Source organism: Bufo gargarizans, chromosome 5 (assembly GCF_014858855.1).
Source record: "Bufo gargarizans isolate SCDJY-AF-19 chromosome 5, ASM1485885v1, whole genome shotgun sequence".
Lineage (NCBI taxonomy): Eukaryota > Metazoa > Chordata > Amphibia > Anura > Bufonidae > Bufo > Bufo gargarizans.
In genome coordinates, this window is record NC_058084.1 from 112,813,413 (window position 1) to 112,839,683 (window position 26,271).

General features: G+C 43.4%; 1 protein-coding gene across 1 annotated transcript in view; it reads left to right on the forward strand.

The window, feature by feature from the left end:
* LOC122938832 (syndecan binding protein) overlaps positions 1 to 20,441 on the forward strand; it is a 40,429-nt gene extending 19,988 nt beyond the window's left edge. The window contains exons 3-9 of the mRNA XM_044294662.1: positions 2,930 to 3,017; positions 6,230 to 6,330; positions 9,885 to 10,046; positions 10,130 to 10,305; positions 14,211 to 14,382; positions 19,662 to 19,753; positions 19,869 to 20,441. Of these exons, the coding sequence (XP_044150597.1) occupies positions 2,930 to 3,017; positions 6,230 to 6,330; positions 9,885 to 10,046; positions 10,130 to 10,305; positions 14,211 to 14,382; positions 19,662 to 19,753; positions 19,869 to 19,923 (846 nt within the window). The 3' untranslated portion in view covers positions 19,924 to 20,441. The remainder of the gene's footprint in view (positions 1 to 2,929; positions 3,018 to 6,229; positions 6,331 to 9,884; positions 10,047 to 10,129; positions 10,306 to 14,210; positions 14,383 to 19,661; positions 19,754 to 19,868) is intronic.
* The last annotated feature ends 5,830 nt before the right edge of the window (positions 20,442 to 26,271 follow it).

Below are 26,271 nucleotides of genomic sequence, written 5' to 3' on the forward strand. Positions count from 1 at the left end.
ATGCCCTAGTGTAGTTAGTCCCTACATGCATGTTTCGATTTGATCTCATCACGGGAAACATAACAGAAACTGGAAAGGAACAAAGACCATATCCAGAAAGGCATGGGTTAGATTTGGTCTAACATAATGTGCATACAAATAGATAATACATAATGTAAACAAATGCCAAAACGGTAATTAAGGCTATTTCAATAGAAGTAGCAGCCCGAAATCTAGGCACCACTACTAGATGCTAGGCCTATGCAAGTGCCGTACGATATGGGGCACTTGCCGTCATATGGGGGAACCTTATGATAAGAGGCGACCTCCAGTCCGATGGGCCTGCGCATCTGTCGAGGCAGTAAGATGACCTGTCTGCCGACAGCCGCCCGCCCGGAATTTAAATCTAAACCAGGTCTCCGAACGAAGCCTGAAACACAGCGCGTGGCTAGGACGATGGGGCCAGCATAGCATCCATACCTTTAGGGCTTTCTAGGGACCTAGAGCCCCCTTCTGTACCTGTCCGTTACCTGCCTTGATTTTTCAGGATCATATCATCTGTTGTGTATCCACGAAGTCCGGGCGAACCTCACCATATGGTAGGACTACCGGTTACTTTTTTAGGCCGCCGTGCACCATTATGTTTGAGTGTCAACGAGCACTCTGGTTGTAGTTTTCTTGTTGATCTGTTATTTGAGGGACTTTTATTAATCTGACTGATTAAAAGTTATGTTTTATTAGGGATCACTGTTTACTTTTTTCTATAATCATCTGCATTAATATAGTTTAGTCAGTGGATAAAGCTGCCCATACAAAGTGTGCAATCCTAAGATGGGTTTATAATGGTGGGACTTTCAGGTACGCATTCAGCAGCAATTTACTTTGGTTAAAGGGGTTGTCTCATCTGAGACAATGAGGGGATATTGCTATCGCATGGGGCCACTGAAAATAACCGAGCGCTCAGCTATTTCCGTCGGGCCCATAGAAGTGAATGGGATCGGTGGCCGGTCATGTGCAGTGCGCTGCCATTCACTTCTATGGGACGAGTGATTGGTGTTGGCCGGACCAGAGTCCTCCAGCCACCACTTTATCCCGTTCTGTTCTCGATATAGGTGCGGGTCCCAGCAGTATGCCTAGCGATATGCCCCCATTGTCTCAGATAAGCCCCCCCCCCCTTTTAAATAGATTGTTTTTGGTAAAGTTGCCTGCGTGATAAAACGGCTCTGCTGCGGACCCTCTCACTGGACAGCACTACATAGAACTGAAGGTTCTCCCATGTAAAAAGAAGAGAGCAGTGGAAGCAAGCCAAGGCCTGACTTGAATAATTAAATGGATCCTTGTGAATACAGAAATGTTTGTATGCCTGCGATCCCCTCGGACTGGTAAAGTGGACCATTAGTGTATTATAAAGGAGAGGGGCCCTTTTTAACTCTTAATGGATCAATTAAATTTACATTAGTAATGTATGACCTTGTCTGCCGAGCTCTATGGTAAGTGGATAAGGACTGTTTTTAGCTCTTCTGCTGACTTGTCTCCACTTATCTGCCTCTGCTCATGAGCTGGCGGCATCGACGTCTTCCCCGCATAGTGCGGCTCAGAAATGTAGGATGTAGGTTTGCACCCAGGGTTCTTTTACACAGGCAGAGACTTATGGCCACTAACAAACGCCAATCAGCGAAACAACATCTAAATCGACACTTGTTGAGTGCAGTTTACACACAGCAATCTTCATGATTATGGGGATTAGCTATTGGTAATGTGATCATTCATCCCCATGCAGTTTTCACTTGTTTGCAGCATGTTCTTTCTTTACATGGGGCAATGTGCTGCGTAAAATATCCAATCACCCAGCATGACTTGAGGTATGTTCACACGGGGCAGTGATTGGAAATGAACATTTTTAGTTCCCGATCCTCTGCCCACGTTTAAGGAGTTCTTTACGTTTTTCTTACTGATGATCTATTCTTTTGGATAGGTCATCAGCATTTGATTGGCGGGGTCCGACACCCAGGTACCCCGACCTTCCTGCAGGCCAGTGACGTCATGACTAGGCATAGCTCAGCCTCATTCACTTCAGTGGGGCTGAGCTGCACCCAGGCTACATGACGTCACTGTCCTGCGGGAAGCTGCAAGTAGGCTGTGGCGCTACTGTGAGCGCCGCTGCCTTCTCAAACAAATGATCGGCAGGGGGCCTGGGTATAGGACCCCTCGACGATCAGATGTTGATGACCTATCCAAAGGATAGGTCATCAGAAAGAAAAACGTAAAGAACCCCTTTAAGGGTACTTTCACACTAGCGTTTTGCTTTTCCAGCCTAAAGTTCCGTCCTAGGGGCTCTATACCGGAAAATAACTGATCGGTTTTATCCCCATGCATTCTGAATGGAGAGCATTCCGTTCAGGATGCATCAGGATGTCTTCAGTTCAGTCGTCTTGACTGATCAGGCAAAAGATAAAACCGTAGCAAGCATGTTACGGTTTTATCTCCGGCGAAAATAACTTAAGACTTGCCGGAATGCCGGCATTTTTCCCCATAGGAATGTATTAGTTCAGAATGCCGAATCCGTCCTTCCGGCCTGCGCATGCGCAGACCGGTAAAAATGTGAAAAAAAAAATACAAGACGGATCTGTCTGTTCGCATGACAAGCGGCGAGACGGATCCGTTCTTGCAATGCATTTGTGAGTCTCACAAATGCTTTTTAGTCACATTCAGATCGGCGGATCCGGCGGGTAGTTCCGACGACGGAACTGCCCGCCGGATCACACTGCCGCAAGTGTGAAAGTAGCTTAACTCTAGTTTGTTGTTTATTTGCCCGGTACGGGGTATATGAAAAAATGTGTGTTATCATGAAATCTAAAGAGGGTAACATGCGGCGTGTCTCTTATGAAGCCAGATGATGCATGAGGGATATAATTTGTATGTTTTTATTAAAACATGTCTCCTTTTACAGGCTCAAACTGCATTTGCGACAAATCCTGCAACGCCAGCAATTTTATCGGAGGCTTCGGCATCCTCCTCATCTGCATCTCAGTATGGAGGTACGATCCATTCCAATGTGGACAGTTTTACACAAGAAAGACCTTGAGTTGTATTCAGTGTCAGAATGCTGAAGAGTTAAAGGGGTATTCCGGTTGTGAGGGCATAACTATTAGATTGATGGGGGGTCCTACCACTGAGACCCCCTTCCCCCCACTTTCCATGAGTGGGAATTCCATACCCTCAGGTCTCTTGGGAATGCATGACGTGGCAGATCAGTCATGCGCACTGCTGCTCCCTTCATCTCCATGAGAGTTTGAGACAGCGGAGTACAGCACTCGCCTATTTCCTGAACTCCTATAGAGATGAATGGAGCGGCAGCGCACACGTGCTCAACCTTGAGGAATATGGGGTCCCAGTAGTAGGACCCCCACCGATCTAATAGTTATCCCCTAACTGGAATAGCCCTTCAATCTTGCCTAGTTACCAGGGATTGGTCTAATTGTTACGTAGCTGCCATACAGTGTATAGTTTAAATCTGCACTGTGCCAATTTATGCATGCAGATTTAACCCTTTACAATGCAAAGGGTGAAATCTGCAGCAAACATGCAGCATTTATGTCACAAATTCAGCCATAGAATCCATACTGTCTGGCGTGGATGTTGCAGCGGTGGAATACTGTCAGATACGATGTGGATTTTCAGCAGCGGTCCTGTCCTGTGTGAGTGTACGCAGACACTGATATTGAGAGAGGTGTGTTGCTCGTTAAAGGGGTTGTCCTAAGAATGCAATTGTATGTAATAAAAAATGTAGTATAGCCACTAGGGATCGACCGATATTGATTATTTTTTTTTAGGGCCGATACCGATAATTTGTGAACTTTTAGGCCCATAGCTGATAATTTATACCGATATTATGTGAATTTTCATTTTTGAAAAAAATAAATAAATTCCTGCTGAAAATGAATATGTTTATTGTTAATGTGTATTTTATTTTTTTGCAAATCTTTCTTTTTCATTTATACTTTTAATATTTTGGTGTGTGTGTTTTTTTTTTTTTTTTTTTTTTTACCAACTCTATCAGGGTGAATAGGACAAGGGTTCTAGTCCCTAAGGGGGCTAAAAGTTAGTAAAAGAAAAAAAAAACACACACCAAAATATTAAAAGTATAAATGAAAAAGAAAGATTTGCAAAAAAAAAAAAGGTGAAGAGGATCTCACATTGTCCCTGCTGCTCTGTGCCTTGTGCACACAGCAGCAGGGAGCTGAACATGGCAGCCAGGGCTTCAGTAGTGTCCTGGCTGCCATGGTAACCGATCGGAGCCCCAGGCTTACACTGCTGGGGCTCCGATCGGAGGAGGAGGGGGGGAGAGGGGACCCTGTGGCCACTGCCACCAATGATTAATACTGGGGGGCTTGGGTGGGGGGGGCGCACTGCGCCGCCAATGTTGTTAATACTGGGGTGGGGGGCGCACTGCGCAATTAATGATTAATACTGGGGTTTAGGGGGGGCTCACTGCGCAACCAATGAAGATAAATCTCTCATTTAGTCATATACAGGAGGCGGGAGCTGGCTGCAGAATCACATAGCCGCTCCCGACCTCTGAGCGGTAGCTGCGATCCGCGGCACCTGAGGGGTTAACCACAGCAGATCGCAGCTGCTTGTCATAGAGGTCGGGAGCCGGCTATGTGATTCTGCAGCCAGCTCCCGCCTCCTGTATATTAAATTAATAAGACAGGTTTCTTCATTGGTGGCGCAGTGGCCATAGCCCCTCCCCTTCTCTTGTCCCCTGTCCTCCCGTTGGCGGCGGCAGCAGCACAGGGGGGAGGGAGACACTGCTTCCTTCTCCCCTGTGCTGCTGAGGTTACACGGAGAGTGCTGAGAGCAGCGCGATCTGTGTTCCCAATACGTTATCGGAATATCGGCAAAATAGATGCCGATACGATAAGTCAAAATCCTCAATATCGGTAAAACCGATAATCTGTCGATCCCTAATCGGCAACATAGATACCGATAACGGTCAAAATACTGAATATTGGCCGATAATATCGGTAAAACCGATAATCGGTCGATCCCTAATAGCCACTGAGCTATTCAATAAAATGTACCTGTATAGACAGGGTTGTCATGTCAAGGCAATCCTTCTCTCTTTTTTTTTTTTTTTTTTTTTTTTTTGTAAGGGAACCGGTCACCAGTTTTATGGTGTCCTAACTAAGTGCAACATAAATGACTGATTCTCTTAGCAAAATGCTGGGTCACTTTCTTTAATTGACCCAGTCAATCTGCCAATATCTTGTATTGAAAAGCTCCAGCTGATAATGATGACTCTCCCCGCCCACCTGCTGCTGAATGAGTTTTTTTTTCATATGAATCAGCAGCAGGTGGGCAGGGGAGGGGCTATCGCTCTGAATTAAATATACGCTGGACGCACTGACATCACGCTGCACTCAAATCAGCTCATTAGCATGCGGCATCTTTGTGTGTATATTATGAGGTAACAATCTGTCACACCAGTAAGTGAATACATCTAAGGTATTTTTTAGTAGTTAATGATTGTATATAATTAGTTAGAATATAATCAAATATCCACATGACAGGTGCCCTTTAAAGAAGAGTTTCAGCAAGTTTTTATTCTCTAACCTGTTAGAAAGGTCAGTGAATGTAATCTTCTCACCAGTGACAGTATTTGTGAGTTATCACCTCTCTTCTGATCCTCAGCTGTGTCATGTGACCAGCACTCAGACTTTCCAAATAACACAATAGTTTTTCCTATAGGAGCTTCAGTATCAGTATCTCAGGAATAGAGAAGTTACTGACTTCCTTTCCTGTGTCAGTTGGAGATCAGAGTGTTAGTCACTTGACACAGCTGAGGATCTGAAGGGAGGTTATAACTCACCAATACAGTCACTGGTGAGAAGATTACATTCACTACAATTGACATCTTGTACCTTTCTAACAGGTCAGAGAATAAATATTTTGTGGGAGTGCTTTTCTGATGGCTGTAAGAACAGCTGCAGTATGTGACCGACATATGGTCCATAATATATCATGTAGTAGGGAAAAAGCTTGTCGTCTTGGTATTCATTTGGGTAAGTGAACTTGCTGTATGATGTGCTATGTTAATAAAAAATTTATATATATATATATATATATATATATATATATATATATATATATATATATATATATATATATATATATATATATATATATATATGTGTGTGTGTATGTATATATATATTATAATTTATTTTTATTTTTTTGCTTTGTCTAGGCCTGTACCCTAAACTGTACCCCGAGCTGGCTCAGTACATGGGTTTAAGTTTGAGTGAAGATGAAATACACAAGAATATGTCAATGGTGCCGTCAGCTGGGGTAAGTAAACTGCACTGTAGTGTTCTTTCAGTATCGCCTGCAGACAGGTACTGGTCTCTTTGATATCTGCATTAATAACACATGAGCAATATATATTGGGGGTCATTTACTATCAAATATACGTATATCTGTCGCAGATTGCGGCTCTAAGGTTATTTGCGCCGCAATCTGTGTCTTTCCCCACTCACGACAGGTCTAAAAAAGAAAATTCTTTTTACGGAGCTGCGTGAGGGCTTGATTTTTGTGTGATGACTTGTAATTTTCATTGGTATACATATCACTTTTTAATTTGTTTTTATTCAATTTTTGTGGTGGTGAATACCCCCAAAAAACAGGAAGGTTTATTTTTTTTTTATTTTTTTTTTTTATGGCATTTACCGTACGGGATAAATGACAAGATAATTGTGTAATGCGGGTCGTTATGGACGCGGCAATAACAAATATGCAAATATGTGGTGGAGATCTTATTGCAATTTTTATTTTTATTTGGAGATTATTTAATAAAACTTACCCTTTGACCATTTATTAATCCCAAAAGGCTTTTGATTGCCTCTATAACACTCTGAACTGCTTATGCAGTACAGGGTATCATACTGTCAATGCAATACTGACAGTCACCAGCAGGGTGCTCCAGAAAAGCACAGCCTGATGCGGATAAACTGCAGGCAGGCCTGGGGTTTTCATTAGGCCCCAGACTGCCATCCTAATTCATTGGCACCTGCGATCTCATTTGTGGGGTGCCGGCAGGAGACAGACAGAGCTCCCTCCTTCTAAACCACTTGCATACCACGGTCGCTATTGACTTCTGCATCACAGGCAAGAGGGGACGGTTAGGGCGTGTGGTTACCTTGACTTGAAGCAAGGAGACTGCTGCCCCATTGACTTCAAGCTGGCCAGCACTATAACGCTGATGGAGAATAAAACTATTAGTGTGGACAGCACTAAACACTTGGCAGGGGCATACCTTATGAAATATAAAAATGGCACATGATTTCCAAAAAGGTTATATTACTAAGTGCCATATATTCATGTTAGAAACACATTGGTCAACAATAACCCAATAACCAGAAAGTAGCCAACCCCTTTAACCCCTTAATGAATGCCATACATGTGTACGGCATTATGCGCAAGGAATAGTATGGAGTGGGCTGCTGCGCTGAGAGCCCGCTCCATATGTGGCAGTTCCTGGTCGTATAATACAGCCGACACCCGACTGGAATTGGCGATGACCCCGAAACCTGTCATTTTCACCCCTCAGATGCAGATTTCAATAGCGATGGCTGAATCTGTGAGGTTAGGCAAGGGGATGTGGCTCCCTCTGCCTTCTGATTGGAGCAGTGATATCTCGGGGCTCAAGATGGTTACCGTGACAACCTGGGGCCTGCAGAAGGTTCCCAGGCCTGTCATGGTAATCTGCCTGCTAAGCTGTGCACAAGGCCACCCTTTAGAATGCCATTCACCATAATGGATCTCTATTATGGTGAATGGGACAAGGGATCAAAAGATTCCAGGTTCTAGACCCCTAAGGCCAGACCCACATGAGCGAGTGGAATTGCGATAAACTTGCAATGTGTGTCGGTGAGAGGTCCCTTTCTGGCCTCCGCTCTTCTGACGGGATCACACAGCATTAGGGCTCATGCACATGACCGTGTTGTGTTTACGTCCATAAACTGCGGATCCGCGAAACGGCGATGCCACCCATATACGTTCCAAAATTTATGGAAGGGGCTGCCCATAATAGAAATGCGTAAAAGAAAAGGACATTTTTTATTTTTTGCGGGGCCACGGAACGGAGCAGATGCGGACCGCACATTTTTTAATAAGCAAATTTTAATGTTCAGAAAACAATCCAAACTGATACTAAGAATCAATGTGTTTAAAGCTGCGTGTCTATGTCCAGAATTGTGAGCGCCACAATCCTTCACATCTGGAGCGAAACGTCCGGTTCTATAATTTGGGGCTTGTAAATTGATTCTTAATATCGTTTTCTGGATATTTGATTTTGATTGTTAAAAAAAATATGAACGAATTGCAGTGAAATATTTCTGATATTAAGGCCCCTTTCACATGAGCGAGTTTTCCACGCGGGTGCAATGTGTGACGTGAACCTGCACTGAATCCTGACCCATTTATTTCAATGGGTCTGTGTACATGAGCGCTGTGTTTCACGATGAGCGCTGTGTTTCACGCATCACTTCTGAGTTGTGTGAGAATCGCAGCATGTTCTATATTCTGCAGTTTTTCACGCAGCCCTGGCCCCATAGAAGTGAATGGGGCTTCAGTGAAAAAATGCATTGCATTCGCAAACAAGTCCGGATGCAATGCGTTTTTCACTGCTGGTTGCTAAGAGATGTTTGTAAACCTTCATTTTTTTTTATCACTTGTGTGAAAAACTCATCAAAATGCATTGCACCCGCGCAGAAAAAACTGAACTGAACGCAATTGCAGACAAAACTGACTGAACTTGCTTGCAAAATAGTGCGAGTTTCACTGAACGCATCCGGACCTAATCCATCACGCTCGTGTGAAAGAGGCCTAAGTCCTTCAAATGCACCCATACCCCACAAGTGTGCAGACCTCAACTCCTGTGGGTGCGACTCCTGGCATCCCTACCATCTTTATGTAGGCCGTTGTCCATCAGTCGCATTACTTTTTTGTGCAGCTCATCACTATTCAAGTGTATGGGATTGAACTGCAGTACCAAGCGCAGCCTCTCTACAATGGACGGCGCTGTGCTTGCATTATATGAAGAGGCCACATGCTAATATTTAAATCTTTTAAAACCTCTAAAGGGAACTTGTCATCAACTTAATCCTGACCTCACTGAGGGCAGCATAGAATAGTGCAAGATATACTGATTTCAGCGATGTGTCACTCGTGAGCTTAAAGTAAGTGGTTGCCGAGAACCTGAATCATATTCTTTGCAGCCCGGGCCTTGAAAAGAGTCAGATCTACCTGAGAAGAGTCCTGGTTATTCATAATCTCCTGCTCTCACCTATCTGCTGATGATTGGCAGTTCTCTCCTAGAGAGAAAGCGAGAAAACTAGGTAGAAGACTGTCAGTCATCAGCAGGTGGGGGGGAGAGCAGGAGATCATGAATAACCAGGACTCTTCTCAGGTGGCCGGGACTCTTCTCCAGGCCCAGTCTGCAATGATTGTGATGTTGGTTCTCGGCAACCACTTACTTATAAATGACAGACCGCTGAAATCAACTCGCCTGTCTCTACTTTATACTGCAGTTAGTATGGAAAGCATAAAGTTGATGACCGGTTCCCTTTAAATGTCAATAATAGTGTATATTTTAAATCTAATGGCATATGCAAGATTACTGACGACCCACATTCTCATTACATCAACTTATCCCAACCCCTTTAAAAGTATAAATCGGGCTGTAAGTGAGACAAGATGGTTGGTTATAGTTAACCTTGCATCTGGTCCAACATTTGCCTTCATTAACTTGTATCGGGTAGAGGGATGCTGGTTGCTCACCAAATGACCCCTAGTGATTTTATCGTAAGGTTTAGACAAATAGATTTCTTTTTTACTCTTTCTAGATGCAGGTAGCAAGACCATCAGCCATGAATAACATGGTAGCTCCTGTGACTGGAAGCGATGTGGGAGTCCGCAGAGCAGAGATAAAGCAGGGGCTTCGGGAACTTATATTGTGTAAAGACCAGGATGGAAAGATCGGCCTCCGCCTCAAGTCCATTGACAATGTAAGTTTCACGTCTGTCAGTACAGCATTAGGCTCAGACTTGGTTATTTCATCTCTCCTGGAAAATTGCATTTTCTTTTTCAGGGTATTTTTGTGCAGCTCGTACAAGCCAACTCTCCAGCTTCTTTAGCCGGTCTAAAGTTTGGTGATCAGGTTCTTCAGGTCAATGGTGAAAACTGTGCCGGCTGGAGCTCTGACAAGTCTCATAAATTTCTGAAGCAAGCTGCAGGGGACAAAATAAATGTGGTGATTAGAGACAGGTTGGTACAATGATCTCCTAAGCAGCAGAAATGGTTTACCAGGAATTACTGCCATTTCATGGCAGGTACACAAAAACCATCAATTTGTGGTAAACCAGTTTGGATTGCATATAAAAATTGTACTGCAAGAGGACAGTAGTCATGTAGTTCTTGGCAAATATAAGGGTGAGTTCACATGTGCCATAAGCTACTGAGCAGGTTAGCTCACCACTAAATGCAGGAGAAAGTGGACCAGAATTTTGGCCACAGTAGAAACAGCGGAGGGCTCTACCAGAGAAAAATGTTCATAAAAACCTGTTTTTATTGCATGCATAGTGCAATAACACTTCAATGCCCAGTAATACTTTTTGCTGGCTAACCCCTTTAGTTTTGTTGATTAGCATATCAGTAGTAAGAGGTCAGAACAACTGGACTTGTATTTCTCGTGAAATCTCCAGCATTAAAAACTATGACTGTGCCTTCAGGCAGCATAGTCTGGTAATCATAATCAACATGAGGTGAGGGACCTCATGGAGGTAAGATGTTGATTGCATTTGCTTGACTGAAGCTATTAGGTGTGATTTAACTGCCTCTGGAGAGGTGTTAGGACAGCACTGTAAGTGGCAGAGAATAGATGTCTTCATTTCCCACCACTATTCAAGCTTGGTTTCTCCAATTTAACATAAATGGCTTATTTAACCCCTCTTGAACTAGTCCTCCTATGTCTAAGGCTGAGTATACACTTATTTGGTCAGCTATTTCCATCAGTTATTGTGAGCCAAAACTGGGTGTTGGTCAAAAACAGAAAACGGTACAGATCTTTACATTATATCTTATCTCTTGGTAGGTTTCTCTACTGGCTTTGGCTCACAATAACTGATGGAAAGATCTAGCGATGAGCAAATCGACTTTAGATGCTTCATCCGAAGTCAATTTGCATAAAACTTAGTTTTAATACTGTACAGAGCAGGCGCTATGTACAGTATTCGAATGTATTGGCTGCGATGCGCCAAAATTATTACCTTTGTGTAATAACTTCGGAAATAAATTTCTACTGTAAAAAACCTTTTGTACCAGTTACCACTTGACACCGAATCCAAGTTCAGTACAAAGATTTTTTACAGTAGAAATTTTCGAAGTTATTACACAAAGTTTTGTGAGACTTTGCAAAGTAATAACTTCGGCTCATCGGAGCCAATGCTTTCTAATACTGTACAGTATTAAAACGCTCTGTACAGTATTAAAAACAAATCCCTAGATAATAACTGAAGTGTAAACTCGGCCTAAGACGCAAACCTTGCTGTCCTTAAGAGTGTCCTTAACCCTTTCCCGACCAGCGCCGTAATAGTACGGCACCGGCAAGGTCTTTAAAGATGGCGCCCTGCTCCTGAGCGTAGTGGGTGCCATAGCCGTGGGTAGCCTGCTGTTTCTTATAGCAGACACCTGCGGCTAATGTCCGCAATTGGCAGTAATGCCGATCCCAGACATTAAACCCCTCAGATGCCGTAAGCAATCCAGACCACGGCATCTGAGCGTGTGAAACACCGGATAGGAATCTATAATTGGCCTCCTGTTCTGCAAATTGCAGAAGGCACACGGACGGCATCCGTGTTTTGCGGATCCGCAATTTGCGGACAGCAAAAAACGGCACAGTCGTGTACATGAGGCCTTATGCAGACTCCTGCTAATTGAAAACACCTGGGCCGAATGGGGAGGAGTGCTGATACCAGAGGGGGGGGGGGGAAGCATAGATTCTACAAAACGTGTAAAATATGAGTGAAACTGGATCGCACATCCTCAATACTATGCTTTTATCTAAGAATTGCTTCTCAGCATCATTACCATCGCTTTTTTATCATATACCAAAAAAAAAAAAAAAAAAATACACATGGGTGTCTCCATGTGTGAAAACGCCCATAGTATAAAAATATATTCACCATACGGCCAAAAGGAGGAAACCTCGAAATATCGATTCGCAGTTTTTGGTCACTTCAATTTCTACCAATTTTTTTTTAATAAAAAGCGATAAAAAAAATCATACACACCGCATAATGGTATCAATGAAAAGTTCAGATTTGCCCTTCAAAAAATGAGCCCCCCACACAGCACCGTACACATAACAAAGTAATAGGGGTCAAAATATGTCGACGACAAAATAAAACGGATTCCCCCCCACTTTCTTATTTTATCACTGTCAAAACGCAAGAAAAACTATACATATAAGGTATCGCCGGATTGGTACTGACCTGTAGAATGAAAGTAACTATCACACATCGAACGTCGTAAATACAAAACCTGTAAAACTGTGGTGGAATAGTGTGGTGTTTTTTTTTTTTTTTTTTTTCCCCCAATTTCACCCCACTTTTTTCCCGCTTCCCAATACATCATATGCAATATTAAATGGTGGCGTTGGAAAGTACAACTTGTCCTGCAAAAAAAAAAAAAAAACAAGACCTCATATGGCTATGTGAACAGACAAATAAAATGTTATGGCTCTGGGAACGCAGGGAGGGCAAAACGCAAAAACAAAAAAAAACTCTGGGTTAGATCCAGGGCCGAGCCATTTTTCGCTGGACCATATGCTTGTGTAGCTCTTGTTCTGTTTTCCCAGTGTACACGTCTTGGCTCTCCTCACTGCCCTGGACTGCATATGCAATATTGCTCCTGTCTTTTGGGTGAACCAGCTGCTGCCTCTGTCTTTCATGTTTAAGGCTTTCACATCGGCGTTTTCCTTTCCAGTATTGAGTTCCGTCATAGGATCTCAAAACCGGAGGAAAACGCTTCCGTTTTGTCCACATTCGTTGTCAGTGGGGACAGAATTAACCAGAATGCGTTCCCACGCCGGACAGGTAAAAGCTGTTGAGTGTGTCCTTGGATGCGGAGCAAGACCGATCTGACATGAAACACAATGCAAGTCAATGGTGATGGATCAGTTTTCTCGGACACAAAAGAAAACTGATCCAGCAAAAACGCTGATGTGAAAGTAGCCTAAAGCAGACAGGGATATGATGTTTATTAAGAATTTGAGTTTTTTTCAGAAACTCAGCTACATGTGGTAGATCCAAGTTATTCCCGCTGCCAATCTTGACACTTTTTTTTTTTTTTTTTTCTCCGTTTTAGGCCGAATGCACACGGCCGTGTTCCGCGGCCGAGAGCGGTCCGTGGTATGCCATGCTGGATTCCTGTTCAGAGCAGGAGTGCATGGCGTCATTGGTTGCTATGACGCCGTGCGCTTCATGCCGCCACTGCTGTACAGTAATATACTCGTATAGAGTATTACTGTACAGCAGTGGCGGCATGAAGCGCACGGCGTCATAGCAACCAATGACACCGTGCGCTTGTGTTCTGAACAGGAATCCAGCCCAGCATACCACGGACCGCTCTCGGCCTCGGAACACGGCCGTATGCATTTGGCCTTACAAAAAGGCCCTTAAAACTGGGTCCCTTGAACTGGGCCTTTGTTTAAACTGCTTTAGTCATGCAAATTGAATCAACCTCTTCCCTCCTGGTGTAGATTATGATGAACACTATTTATCAAAACTGGTGGAAAGTGAAAGATGGAATCTGAGCCTAGTTTTGCCATATCTTCTCCATTATGCTCTCTGAAGCATGAGTCACAAGTATTTAATGCCAGGGATTCCTTGTACAAGTCATTCTAATTGAGAAAGCCAGTCGGATGACAAGTCAGTTACTCTGACCTATTACTACTTGTCACGACCAGAGGATGTGGATCGGCAGGGATGCTAGGAGTCAGACCCTATTGATGACTTACCCTCAAGATGGGTCATCACTATTGTAGTGCTGCACAACTGTGTAAGGTATTCTGGATCATTTATTGGTTTTATTAGCATTTTATTACCGTTATTTTATCAGTCGGCTGTAATGTGATTTGTATTCCATATTGCTGAACTGTTGTATTTTTTTAGGCCATTTGAACGCACCATCACAATGCACAAAGACAGCAGCGGGCACATTGGGTTCATTTTCAAAAATGGCAAAATAACCTCCATTGTCAAGGACAGCTCTGCTGCAAGAAATGGCCTTCTTACCGAACACAACCTGTGTGAAATTAATGGCCAGAATGTCATTGGATTGAAGGTATGTTGCTCTATTTGTGCAGTACGTCACCCTGAGGTCATTGATGCTACATATCTCTGAATTTCCACAAGGCCAATCTGACCTTGCCTAATACAGCTATCTACCAGACTAAATACTCCAGCTATTAAAGGGAACCTGTCGGCTGGTTTTGCTCGTTAAGCTTCCATCGCTAGCTTTTACTTTAGCTCTACAGCTTCATACAGATGTCCTTATATTTAAAGGGGTTCTCTGGGCTTAAGCTTTTTTTAAGCTAAAAAAAAAAAACAACCTGTGGAGGAAAGATTATTGCTCATATACTTGCCTTCCACAGTGCAGCCGTTCTTGAGATCTGCCTCCCAGTCACGTGGTCCCTCCAGATGGGTTTTCGGTGCTTCTGGGCGAAGTCCGTCTTCTAATCTTCCTCTCTTCTCTTCCTGCCTTGAGCAGGAGACGGGTCGTCGCTAATGACATCACCGCCTCCTGCAAGTTGAGGCGACGGCCTCAGTCTTCTTCCTCCAACGCAGGCACAGTACATACAATTACAGTGCGCATGCGTCGGTCTTTCTGCTCTGGCTTTGTACAAATTTACACTGCGCATGCGCCGGTATCTCGAGTGAGGGAAGCATCAGAAACTGCTTCCTACAGTTTCATTTCAACTTCAACTATGGATGGCAAAGGGGGCACATGAGGGACACTGGAAATGGGGGCAAATGAGGGGCACTGGATGGCAAAGGGGCACATGAGGGGCATTGTGGATGACAAAGGGGGCACTGGCACACAAGGGGCACTGTGGATGGCACACACAAGGGGCACTGTGGATGGCACAATGGGGGCATTGGATGGCAAAAAGGGAGCACTGTGGTTCACTGTTATGGGTGCTCAGTATAAGTGATGGGGCTCATGCACAGAACCACATGCGTTTTGCGGTCTGCAAGTCGCGGATCCACTGAATATGATTACTGTCTGTGTGCGTTTTTTTTTTTTTTTATGCAGTCCCATTGAGTTCTATGGGTTTTAGATCTGCATTATGAGGACCAGAATAGGGCATGTTCTATATTTTGCAGAACGGACATACGGATGTGGAAAGCACATGGACGTCATCTGTGTGTTTTTCTAAATCCATATGTCAGTTCCAGTAAAGGTAGAACATGTCCTATTCTGGTCCTCAAAATAAAGTCCTCAAATTCATAGAACTCAATGGGACTGCAAAAAATGTGGATCACAAAATGGATACGGTTGTGTGCATAAGGGTTTATATACACAGCTCAGCAGGCAGGATCATACAAGATAGGATTAGATGCACAGCTCAGCAGGCAGGATCATACAAGATAGGATTAGATGCACAGCTCAGCAGGCAGGATCATACAAGATAGGATTAGATACACACTTCAGCAGGCAGTATCGCACACAACAGGCTCTGTATCAGGCACATACATGTTAGGATTAGATACAGATGTGTTTGGATGTGCTTGCTGCTTCCAGCTGTTTATCACACTCTGGAGATGCTGAGGGCAGAGGCTGTGGACGGTTAGTGATGGGATTTAGACACTGAGTGAGAAGTAGAATTCTGTCTAGGTGTAGTAACATGGACACATGAGTTGTAGTAGGTGTGGCTGCTGCAGACAGAGCAGAGTGGGGGGGCGTGGCCAGCCCGTGACTCATCACTGTGCAGTGCAGCCAGGATTGTGTATCAATAAAGTTATGTATTCAACAAGACAAGGGGAGAAAGTAAACAGATCTGCCAGGATAATCTGATGTCTTCCAGGGGGGGGGGGAAGGAGAGCTCAGACATGAAAAACAGGTATTGGGGGCATATGTATGGATGGTGAGGGGTGTTAGGAGCACATAAAAATAATTCTGATTTTCGGGCCGGACAACCTCTTTAACCACCTCCCGACCGCCGTACGCGTATATGCGTCCGGGAGGTGGTTGCTTTACTCCTCCTGGACGCATATACGCGTCTTCTCGCGAGACGCGAGATTTCCTGTGAACGCGCACAGGCGCGCGCGCTCACAGGAACAGAAGGTAAGCGAGTGGATCTCCAGCCTGCCAGCGGCGATCGCTCGCTGGCAGGCTGGAGATCCGAATTTTTTTAACCCCTAACAGGTATATTAGACGCTGTTTTCATAACAGCGTCTAATATACCTCCTACCTGGTCCTCTGGTGGTCCCTTTTGTTAGGATCGACCACCAGAGGACTCAGGTAGGTCAGTACAGTCCCACCAAACACCACACTACACTACACTACACTACACCCCCCCCCCCCCCCCCCCCCCTATTAACCCCTTATAAACCCCTGATCACCCCATATAAACTCCCTGATCACCGCCCTGTCATTGATCACCCCCCTGTCATTGATCACCCCCCTGTCAGGCTCCGTTCAGACGTCCGCATGATTTTTACGGATCCGATCCATGTATCCATGGATCCGTAAAAATCATGCGGACGTCTGAATGGAGCCTTACAGGGGGGTGATCAATGACAGGCGGGTGATCACCCATATACACTCCCTGATCACCCCCTGTCATTGATCACCCCCCTGTAAGGCTCCATTCAGACGTCCGCATGATTTTTACGGATCCGATCCATGTATCCATGGATCCGTAAAAATCATGCGGATGTCTGAATGGAGCCTTACAGGGGGGGTGATCAGTGACAGGGGGGTGATCACCCTGATCACCCCCTGTCATTGATAACCCCCCTGTAAGGCTCCATTCAGACGTCCGCATGCGTTCTGTGGATCCGATCCATGTATCCATGGATCTGTAAAAAATCATGCGGATGTCTGAATGGAGCCTTACAGGGGGGGTGATCAGTGACAGGGGGGTGATCACCCTGATTACCCTGATCACCCCCTGTCATTGATAACCCCCCTGTAAGGCTCCATTCAGACGTCCGCATGCGTTCTGTGGATCCGATCCATGTATCCATGGATCCGTAAAAATCATGCGGACGTCTGAATGGAGCCTTACAGGGGGGGTGATCAATGACAGGGGGGTGATCAGGGAGTCTATATGGGTGATCACCCCCCTGTCATTGATCACCCCCCTGTCATTGATCACTCCCCCCCTGGTAAGGCTCCATTCAGCCATTTTTTTTGGCACAAGTTAGCGGACATTTTTTGTTTGTTTTTGTTTTTTCTTACAAAGTCTCATATTCCACTAACTTGTGTCAAAAAATAAAATCTCACATGGACTCACCATACCCCTCACGGAATCCAAATGCGTAAACATTTTTAGACATTTATATTCCAGACTTCTCACGCTTTAGGGCCCCTAAAAAGCCAGGGCAGTATAAATACCCCACATGTGACCCCATTTCGGAAAGAAGACACCCCAAGGTATTCCGTGAGGGGCATATTGAGTCCATGAAAGATTGAAATTTTTGTCCTAAGTTAGCGGAAAGTGAGACTTTGTGAGAAAAAAAACAAAAAAAATCAATATCCGCTAACTTATGCAAAAAAAAAAAAAATTCTAGGAACTCGCCAGGCCCCTCATTGAATACCTTGGGGTGTCTTCTTTCCAAAGTGGGGTCACATGTGGGGGTATTTATACTGCCCTGGCTTTTTAGGGGCCCGAAAGTGTGAGAAGAAGTCTGGGATCCAAATGTCTAAAAATGCCCTTTCTAAAAGGAATTTGGGCCCCTTTGCGCATCTAGGCTGCAAAAAAGTGTCACACATCTGGTATCGCCGTACTCAGGAGAAGTTGGGGAATGTGTTTTGGGGTGTCATTTTACATATACCCATGCTGGGTGAGAGAAATATCTTGGTCAAATGCCAACTTTGTATAAAAAAATGGGAAAAGTTGTCTTTTGCCAAGATATTTCTCTCACCCAGCATGGGTATATGTAAAATGACACCCCAAAACACATTCCCCAACTTCTCCTGAGTACGGCGATACCAGATGTGTCACACTTTTTTGCTGCCAAGGTGGGCAAAGGGGCACATATTCCAAAGTGCACCTTTCGGATTTCACCGGTCATTTCTTACACATTTTGATTGCAAAGTTCTTCTCACACATTTGGGCCCCTAAATTGCCAGGGCAGTATAACTACCCCACAAGTGACCCCATTTTGGAAAGAAGACACTCCAAGGTATTCTGTGAGGGGCATGGCGAGTTCCTAGAATTTTTTATTTTTTGTCGCAAGTTAGTGGAATATGAGACTTTGTAAGAAAAAAAAAAAAAAAAAAAATCATCATCATTTTCCGCTAACTTGTGACAAAAAATAAAAAGTTCTATGAACTCACTATGCCCATCAGCGAATACCTTAGGGTGTCTACTTTCCGAAATGGGGTCATTTGTGGGGGTTTTCTACTGTTTGGGCATTGTAGAACCTCAGGAAACATGACAGGTGCTCAGAAAATCAGAGCCGTTTCAAAAAGCGGAAATTCACATTTTTGTACCATAGTTTGTAAATGCTATAACTTTTACCCAAACCATTTTTTTTTTTGCCCAAACATTTTTTTTTTTATCAAAGACATGTAGAACTATAAATTTAGCGAAAAATTTATATATGGATGTCGTTTTTTTTTGCAAAATTTCACAGCTGAAAGTGAAAAATGTCATTTTTTTGCAAAAAAATCGTTACATTTTGATTAATAACAAAAAAAGTAAAAATGTCAGCAGCAATAAAATACCACCAAATGAAAGCTCCATTAGTGAGAAGAAAAGGAGGTAAAATTCATTTGGGTGGTAAGTTGCATGACCGAGCGATAAACGGTGAAAGGAGTGTAGTGCCGAAGTGTAAAAAGTGGCCTGGTCATGAAGGGGGTTTCACCTAGCGGGGCTGAAGTGGTTAATAGTATTACTTGAGAGATGGGTTACTGTGTCCATGCCCTAAACACACCCAATCCGGCTTGCTGACCGTTGGACAGCATACGCCGCTGTCTTCTAGATTCTTCCGGTGCATATGTACTAAAGCTGGGTGTACTCGCACTGGCTTCCAGCGCGTGCGCATTGCTCCAGTGGAGCCGAGAGAAACACACTCAACTACAGGTCCCTTTAATTTGCTCGGCATTAAGTGCTTTTAACTTGTCCTGTTTTGTGCCGCCATAAAGAGTAACAAAACTTTTAATTCACTTTTTGGTAAAATGTTCCTAATGCCCTAATAATTATTTTTGTAATATACTTTATTAATGCATTTAGAATTTTAATAGATTCCCCCCTTTTTTACCAAAAAGTTAATTAAAAGCTTAGTTACCCTTTAAGGTTCCTTAAATGGTGAACTAACTTTTCAGACAACTTTGCCTAATTCAGTGGTAAGATGACATTAATGTGGCTGTTTCTTAATGTCTTTGTACAGGACTCCCAAGTTGCTGACTTGCTTGCTAGCTCTGCAAATGTGGTTACCCTGACCGTTATGCCGTCTTATATCTTCGAGCACATGGTGAAGAGGTGAGTACCATTTACATTCTTTGGCAAAGTGCTCCTCCAGAAGTCCTGTGGTGTGCTTGTCTGATCATTAGATATGCCAGATTTAACAAGCCTGACGTATGTTTCCCTCCAACAGAATGGCTTCCAGCGTGCTGAAGAGCTTGATGGACCACTCTATTGCAGACGTTTAACGTTCTTTTACCCGGTCTTAAGACTTGGCTGAGCTGGAACGGACTTTCCATTAAGCAGGCGGCAGGGTATCCTCTCTGAGAGCAAGATTTGTACTTCAGCATGCTAACCTTTTTGCATTGTATAAAATAGCAAATCCTTTTGCTGTCAGTTCTATCCAGTATCTGCTGATTTACCTTCACCAGGTAGAAATCTGCGTAACTTCCATTTAATCCAGAACCTGTTTACAGCCCTTCGTATCTAGTCCTGTAAGATGCCGAATGAGAGTTATACAGTATATTTTGATTACTAGTCTCACAGCTGATGTTTTGCATATAGATTGTCTGCCATGGTAAATGCACCGTATGTTTAATGACCGAGAAAATGCACTATATTCATAGGCGGCAAGAGTAAAATGCTGTAATTTTATATCCTCAAGAGCTATTTTCCTATGTACGGATCATGTTATATTTGCATGCCAGTTTTTGCTATATAGATATGCTATTTATGTTGCAAAATGATTAAAATATTAAGACGGTTACATTTTTTATTTTTTTTAAAGAACATCTATGTAAATGAAATATTAGGTGTCTCCCCAGTTGTTAGTGAGCAGCCATTTTTTGTCGACTTATCAGTGGGCAGCTTAAAGGAAATCTCCACCTCCATCATGCCGTTTTTTTAAGAATTACCGTATTTTTCAGACTATAAGACGCACCCCAGATTTATATAAAAAGTAAAAAAAAAAAAAAAAGGGTGAAATAAATATATATGCACACACAGTCACATGCATGGGGCCTAATTGTAGCGCCTGTCATTGCTCTGCAGGCTCCTGCCATGCTTGTTCTGCTAGATTTATTCCGTTTTTTTTACTCTGTGATCATGATATACAATACAAGCACAGCTTTGCTCTGCTGGATCTGTCAAAACGTATGCCAACTGATGGTATTTGTAAGACTGATCAGGATCCTGATCAGTCTTACAAATGCATTAAAATGCCGGATCCGTCTTTCCGGTGTCATCCAGAAAAACAGATCCGGCATTTATTTATTTTTTTCACCATTTTCCGTCTGCACAGGACAGATCCGGCATTCTGGTAAGTGTTCGTTTTTTTGGGCCGGAGATAAAACTGTCGCATGCTGTGGTTTTATCTCTGTCCTGATCAGTCAAAAAGACTGAACTGAAGACCTCCTTAACGGATTGCTCTCCATTCAGAATACATAATAGAGCCCCTAGGACGGAACTCTATGCCGGAAAAGAAAAACGCTAGTGTGAAAGTACCCTTAGAGACCTTCAGCTCTGGGTTTTTTCTTTCTCGCATTCCTTTGCTGTGCTGAATGATTGTTCAGCTTTCTCACCCACCTCCACTGATCACGCAGATTGGTGTCTGACAGCGAGAGAGAGAAGTGCGCCGAGGCACACCACTCTTACTGATCCAGCCGAGCGCTGTATGAGCATTCTGCCAGATCTTTTAAAGGAGCAGTCAGAGGTTTGGCACTGCTGGATCACCTGGATTCATAAAAAAAATAATAATAATTGCCCTCGTAGTCTGAAAAATACGTTAAATGCTGCTTAATTTCCTCATCTATCTTTGTATCAGAAACGCAAATGTCGACTGCTATAGGTCTCTAAAAAAATCCCCTGAATAATTCTAGATTTTCAAGATAACATGCTGGCTGGGGAGCTTCCTGTACACTGCTCTATATTGATTTCAGTAGGAGTGTTTGCAGCTAGCTCCCTCTAGTGGTGACTGCAGGCAGCCAGCTTGTTATTTTTCAAGTTGGATTATGCAGGCGATTTGCAGCTCAAAAAAACAAAGCCCTGACCACAAAAAAAAAAGTATAGAGATGAAAGGGATTTCCAGCTATTAAATTGTGGTCTAACATCAAGATAGATCAGCCAGTGATAGCCTGACATCTCACACCCCAGCTGTTTGGATGTAGTGGACAGAGCTAGCCACTTGCAGCGCTGCTGCCATTCACTTGAGTGGCAGCAGCACGCTCCTTCCACTATAGTTGGCGGTGCTGTGTATTTCGGACTTTGGCAGCATATCTGCACCCGAACGGGGCCCCTGCTAATCAGCGAGGCGTGATGGCATATCCATATTTTACAAAAGCTAGATAATTCAGGGGAAAAAAAAACTATTAGTGTAACAAAATAAGATTGTATTTAAGATTGGCATATATTTTAAGGGTCCCATATTGAAGGCATAGCATCCATGACATTGCTTTTTTATCGGCGGCATTTCTGGAGACATTCTTTTTACTTAGCGCCAAAACCAGTGTGGATCTAGTGATGAGATCTTAGCCCTAAATTTACAACATTCACATGGTGCTGTAATACGGTAGAGAAGGCTTTGGGGGGAGGGGGTTAGTGTTGAGGGCCTATGAACAAATTTCCCATTTTCAAATCTGGGTGCATTCACGCAACCATACCCGTTTTGTGGTCCACAAATCGCAGATCTGGTCCATGTGCATCCTGCATGTTTTGTGGCCCCATTGAAGAAATGGCTATTGTCCGAAAAAACAAACAATAGGACATGTTCTATAATTCGATGCTTGGCCGCATGACTGCGGACAGCACGTGATGACATCAGTGTGCTGTTCGAATTTCTTGTGGCCCCATAGAATTGAATGGGTCCACGTGCGATATGCAAAAATTGCGGACCGAAAATATGGCCGTGTGAATGCACCCTTAGTATGTAACTTACAGTGTAACCATTATACCCACTTTGTGTTTGCCCTTCTGATAACACTTGCTGTAATTTACTGGTAATCACTGGATCTATTATATTGAGCAATACTGAAGGTATAAAGCAGCAATCACCATCCTGTGGCTCTCCAGCTGTTGTAAAACTACAACTCCCATCAAGTTGGACATTTGGCCGAGCATATATTCTCAATAGGGAGCGCAGAATAAGCCAAGGCCAGGTCCAGCCTATATTGTTTGGCTGACATTTGCCTAAGGTGTATGGGTACAAACCTTTAGGCCCCTTTCACACGAGCGTGACGTGAACGCATTGCACCCGCACTGAATCCTGACCCATTCATTTCAATGGCGATGTGTACATGTGCGATGTTTATCACTTGTGCGTTGCGTGAAAAATCGCAGCACGTTCTATATTCTGCGTTTTTTCACACAACGCAGGCCCCATATAAGTGAATGGGGCTGCGTGAAAATCGAATTGCATCCGCAACCAAGTGCAGATACAATGCGATTTTTCACGGATGGTTGCTAAGGAGATGACAAATAGGGATGAGCCCCGGGACCCCATTAAAGTCCATCTACTTTATTATTTTCCATTATAACATGGCTATAATGGAGGATAGCATTCATTGATTACAGAATGCTAAGTAAAACGTCTATTGAGGGTTAAAAAAAATAATAAATAAATAAATTACTGACCTTATCCACTTGATCGAGCAGCCGTTAGTCGTTGATAGTCGTCTTCTTGCAGGACCTGCAAAAGGACCTGCGCTGACATAATCACGCTTACCACGTGGTGAGCACGATGACGTCGGCGCAGGTCCTGCAAGACTATAATGGCTGCTCGATCAATTGAATGAGGTCAGTAATTTTTTATTTATTTTTTTAACCCTTAATGGACATTTTACTGAGCATTCTGTATTAAAGAATGCTATTATTTTCCATTATAACCATGTTATAATGGAAAATAATCTACAGAACACCAAACCCAAACTTCAGTGAAGAAGTCCGGGTCTGGGTACAAACATTCAGTTTGTTAATCACACGCGTACAAAACGTATTAAAACGCTTTGCAAAAACTGAACAACGCAATCGCAGACAAAACTGACTGAAATTGCGTGCGCATTCGTACGGGTTTCCCCACAACACATCCGGACCTCTTCAGTGACTCCCGTGTGAAAGGGGTCTTGGGATCATGGCACGTCTGTTTCGTTAGGTTATCAGGTTAACTGGAATGGGTAGTGCTTTCTACTAGTGATGTCTGCAGCCGCATCGTGACCTCTGTTCATGGCCTTTCCACATGGAATGTACTGCTGCTAAAATCATGTGGCCCATATCTGGGATCACGCGTCACACCACAGGTTTTTCACCCTTACCGCTCTTAATTTCACATCAGTGTCTGTATTGTGTTCTCGCATTATGTATCGTCATCTAACAGTACAATTGTAATTAACCCTTTCTTAACATTTCAGGTCTGTGTAATTTGTATACAAGCAAAACATGCTCTATAGAAATAAAATAAATAAATAAAAAAGCAGAAAACCTTTTGGAAAGTGTTTGTTTTATTGTAATATGACAAAGGATAGAAATTGTGCTCTATAAGAGCTGGAATATTTCACATGACATCTTACAGGAAGAAAATTCTAGGCATCGTATGTAGGACACTGGTTTACATGAAACGAAATCTGCTGCCACCTCCTACAGTGTAAAAACTCCAGAAATCTATGTAGGTTTTTTTATTACACTGTGTGTAGGGTCCCCCCCCCCCCAAAGTTCCCATCTCTTTTTCCCCAAAATCTTTTAAAGGCAACTGTCTTTTTTTGACCAGTAAATACATCATGCTTCCATTTCTTGAAACTGATACTGAGACTACGACCAGGGTGACCGATTTTAATCATTAAGGCCTGTCTAATTTAGTTAATACTAGAATTAGGGTACTTGTACACTAGCGTTTTTCTTTTCCAGCATAGAGTTCCGTCCTAGGGGCTCTATTCCGGAAAAGAACTGATCAGTTTTATCCCCATGCATTCCGAATAGAGAGTAATCCATTCAGGGTGTCTTCAGTTCAGTCTTTTTTTGACTTTTCAGGACGAAGATAATACTACGGTTTTATTTCTGGCCAAAAAGACTGAACACTTGCCTGAATGCCGGATCTGGCATTTTTTTCCCCCATAGGAATTTTTTAGTGCCGGATCCTGCATTCAAAATAACGAAATGCGGGATCTGTCCTTCCGGTCTGTGCATGCGCAGACCTTTTAAAAAGTGGGGGGGGGGGGAAAAAAAATACCGGATCAGTTTTGGCTGATGACACTGGAAAAAACTGATCCCGTATTGCAATGCATTTTTTCAGACTGATCAGGATCCTTGCGCAGACCGGAAGGACTAATCCGGTATTTTGAATGCCGGATCTGGCAGGAATACATTCCTATGGAAAAAAATGCCATGGCATTCAGGCAAGTCTTCAGTTATATTTGGCTGGAGATAAAACCATTGCATGCTGCGCTTCTGTCCTGATCAGTCAAAAAGACTGAACTGATGCATCCTGAACGGATTGATAAAACTGATCAGCTCTTTTCCGGTATTGAGCCCCTAGGACGGAACTCTATGCCGGAAAAGAAAAACGCTAGTGTGAAAGTACCCTTACCCCATGAGTTAAGAATTCTGAAGCAAATTGGAACCATGTTGTCCTGTTCCTCTATTATTCCTGCTGTTAATGTATGAATAAGGCTATTTTCACACTAGCGTTGTTTGACTCAAACGTTCAAGTCAGTCACTGGAACTGCCTGCCGGATCCGGAAAAACGTGTGAAAACGGATTACATTTTAATCCTGATCAGGATTTTGATCACAATGAAAAAAAATGCATTGGAAAAAAACGGATCCGCCATTTATGGACTTTAACTTATTTTTCACATTTTTTCGGGTTTAACATGCAAAAGCCGGATCCGGTTTGACGGAACACGCGTGGTTTTCTGAAAAGCCTGATCAGTCAAAAAGACTGACCTGAAGACATCCTGATCAGATTGCTCTCCATTCAGAATGCATGGGGATATGCCTGATCAGTTCTTTTCTGGATTTGAGCCCCTAGGACGGAACTCAGCGCCGGAAAAGAATAACGCTAGTGTGAAAGTAGTCTAACATTGTCAAGTGTACCTTGCACTCCTTCCTGGGAACACCCAGCTGTCCATTTATTCATACATATTCAGAAGGAATAAAAGAATAGTGTAACATCAAGACCCAAGAAAAAAAAAAAAAAAAGCTCCAGTTATCTTATGGTGTTTGCTGGCAATTATGAAAACAAAGCTTACAGGCCTGGGTTAAAAGTAACCAGTCACCAGGACACATGGGTTTATGCTTTACATCTCTGTACTAAGCCCCATCACCAAATCGCTACTTGGGGACATCACATGATCCTGGACCCGCCAGAGTTTTGGAAGAACATGCAACATGACCTTTCTATATGGTTAGAGGTGGCTCCTCAAGAGAGGTAAAGCTACTGTCTGCCTTAGTATATACACGAGTCCTTCTGTGCCCATAATCTGACTTTTAGTGGTTAGAATCGTATTTGGTCACCTTATTTTAAGGAATCTGTCCTAGTGCCTCTCCCTTATTTGCTACATATACTGTAATATAGTAAGTAAACCTGAGGTCTGCTGTGAAGAGGATGTT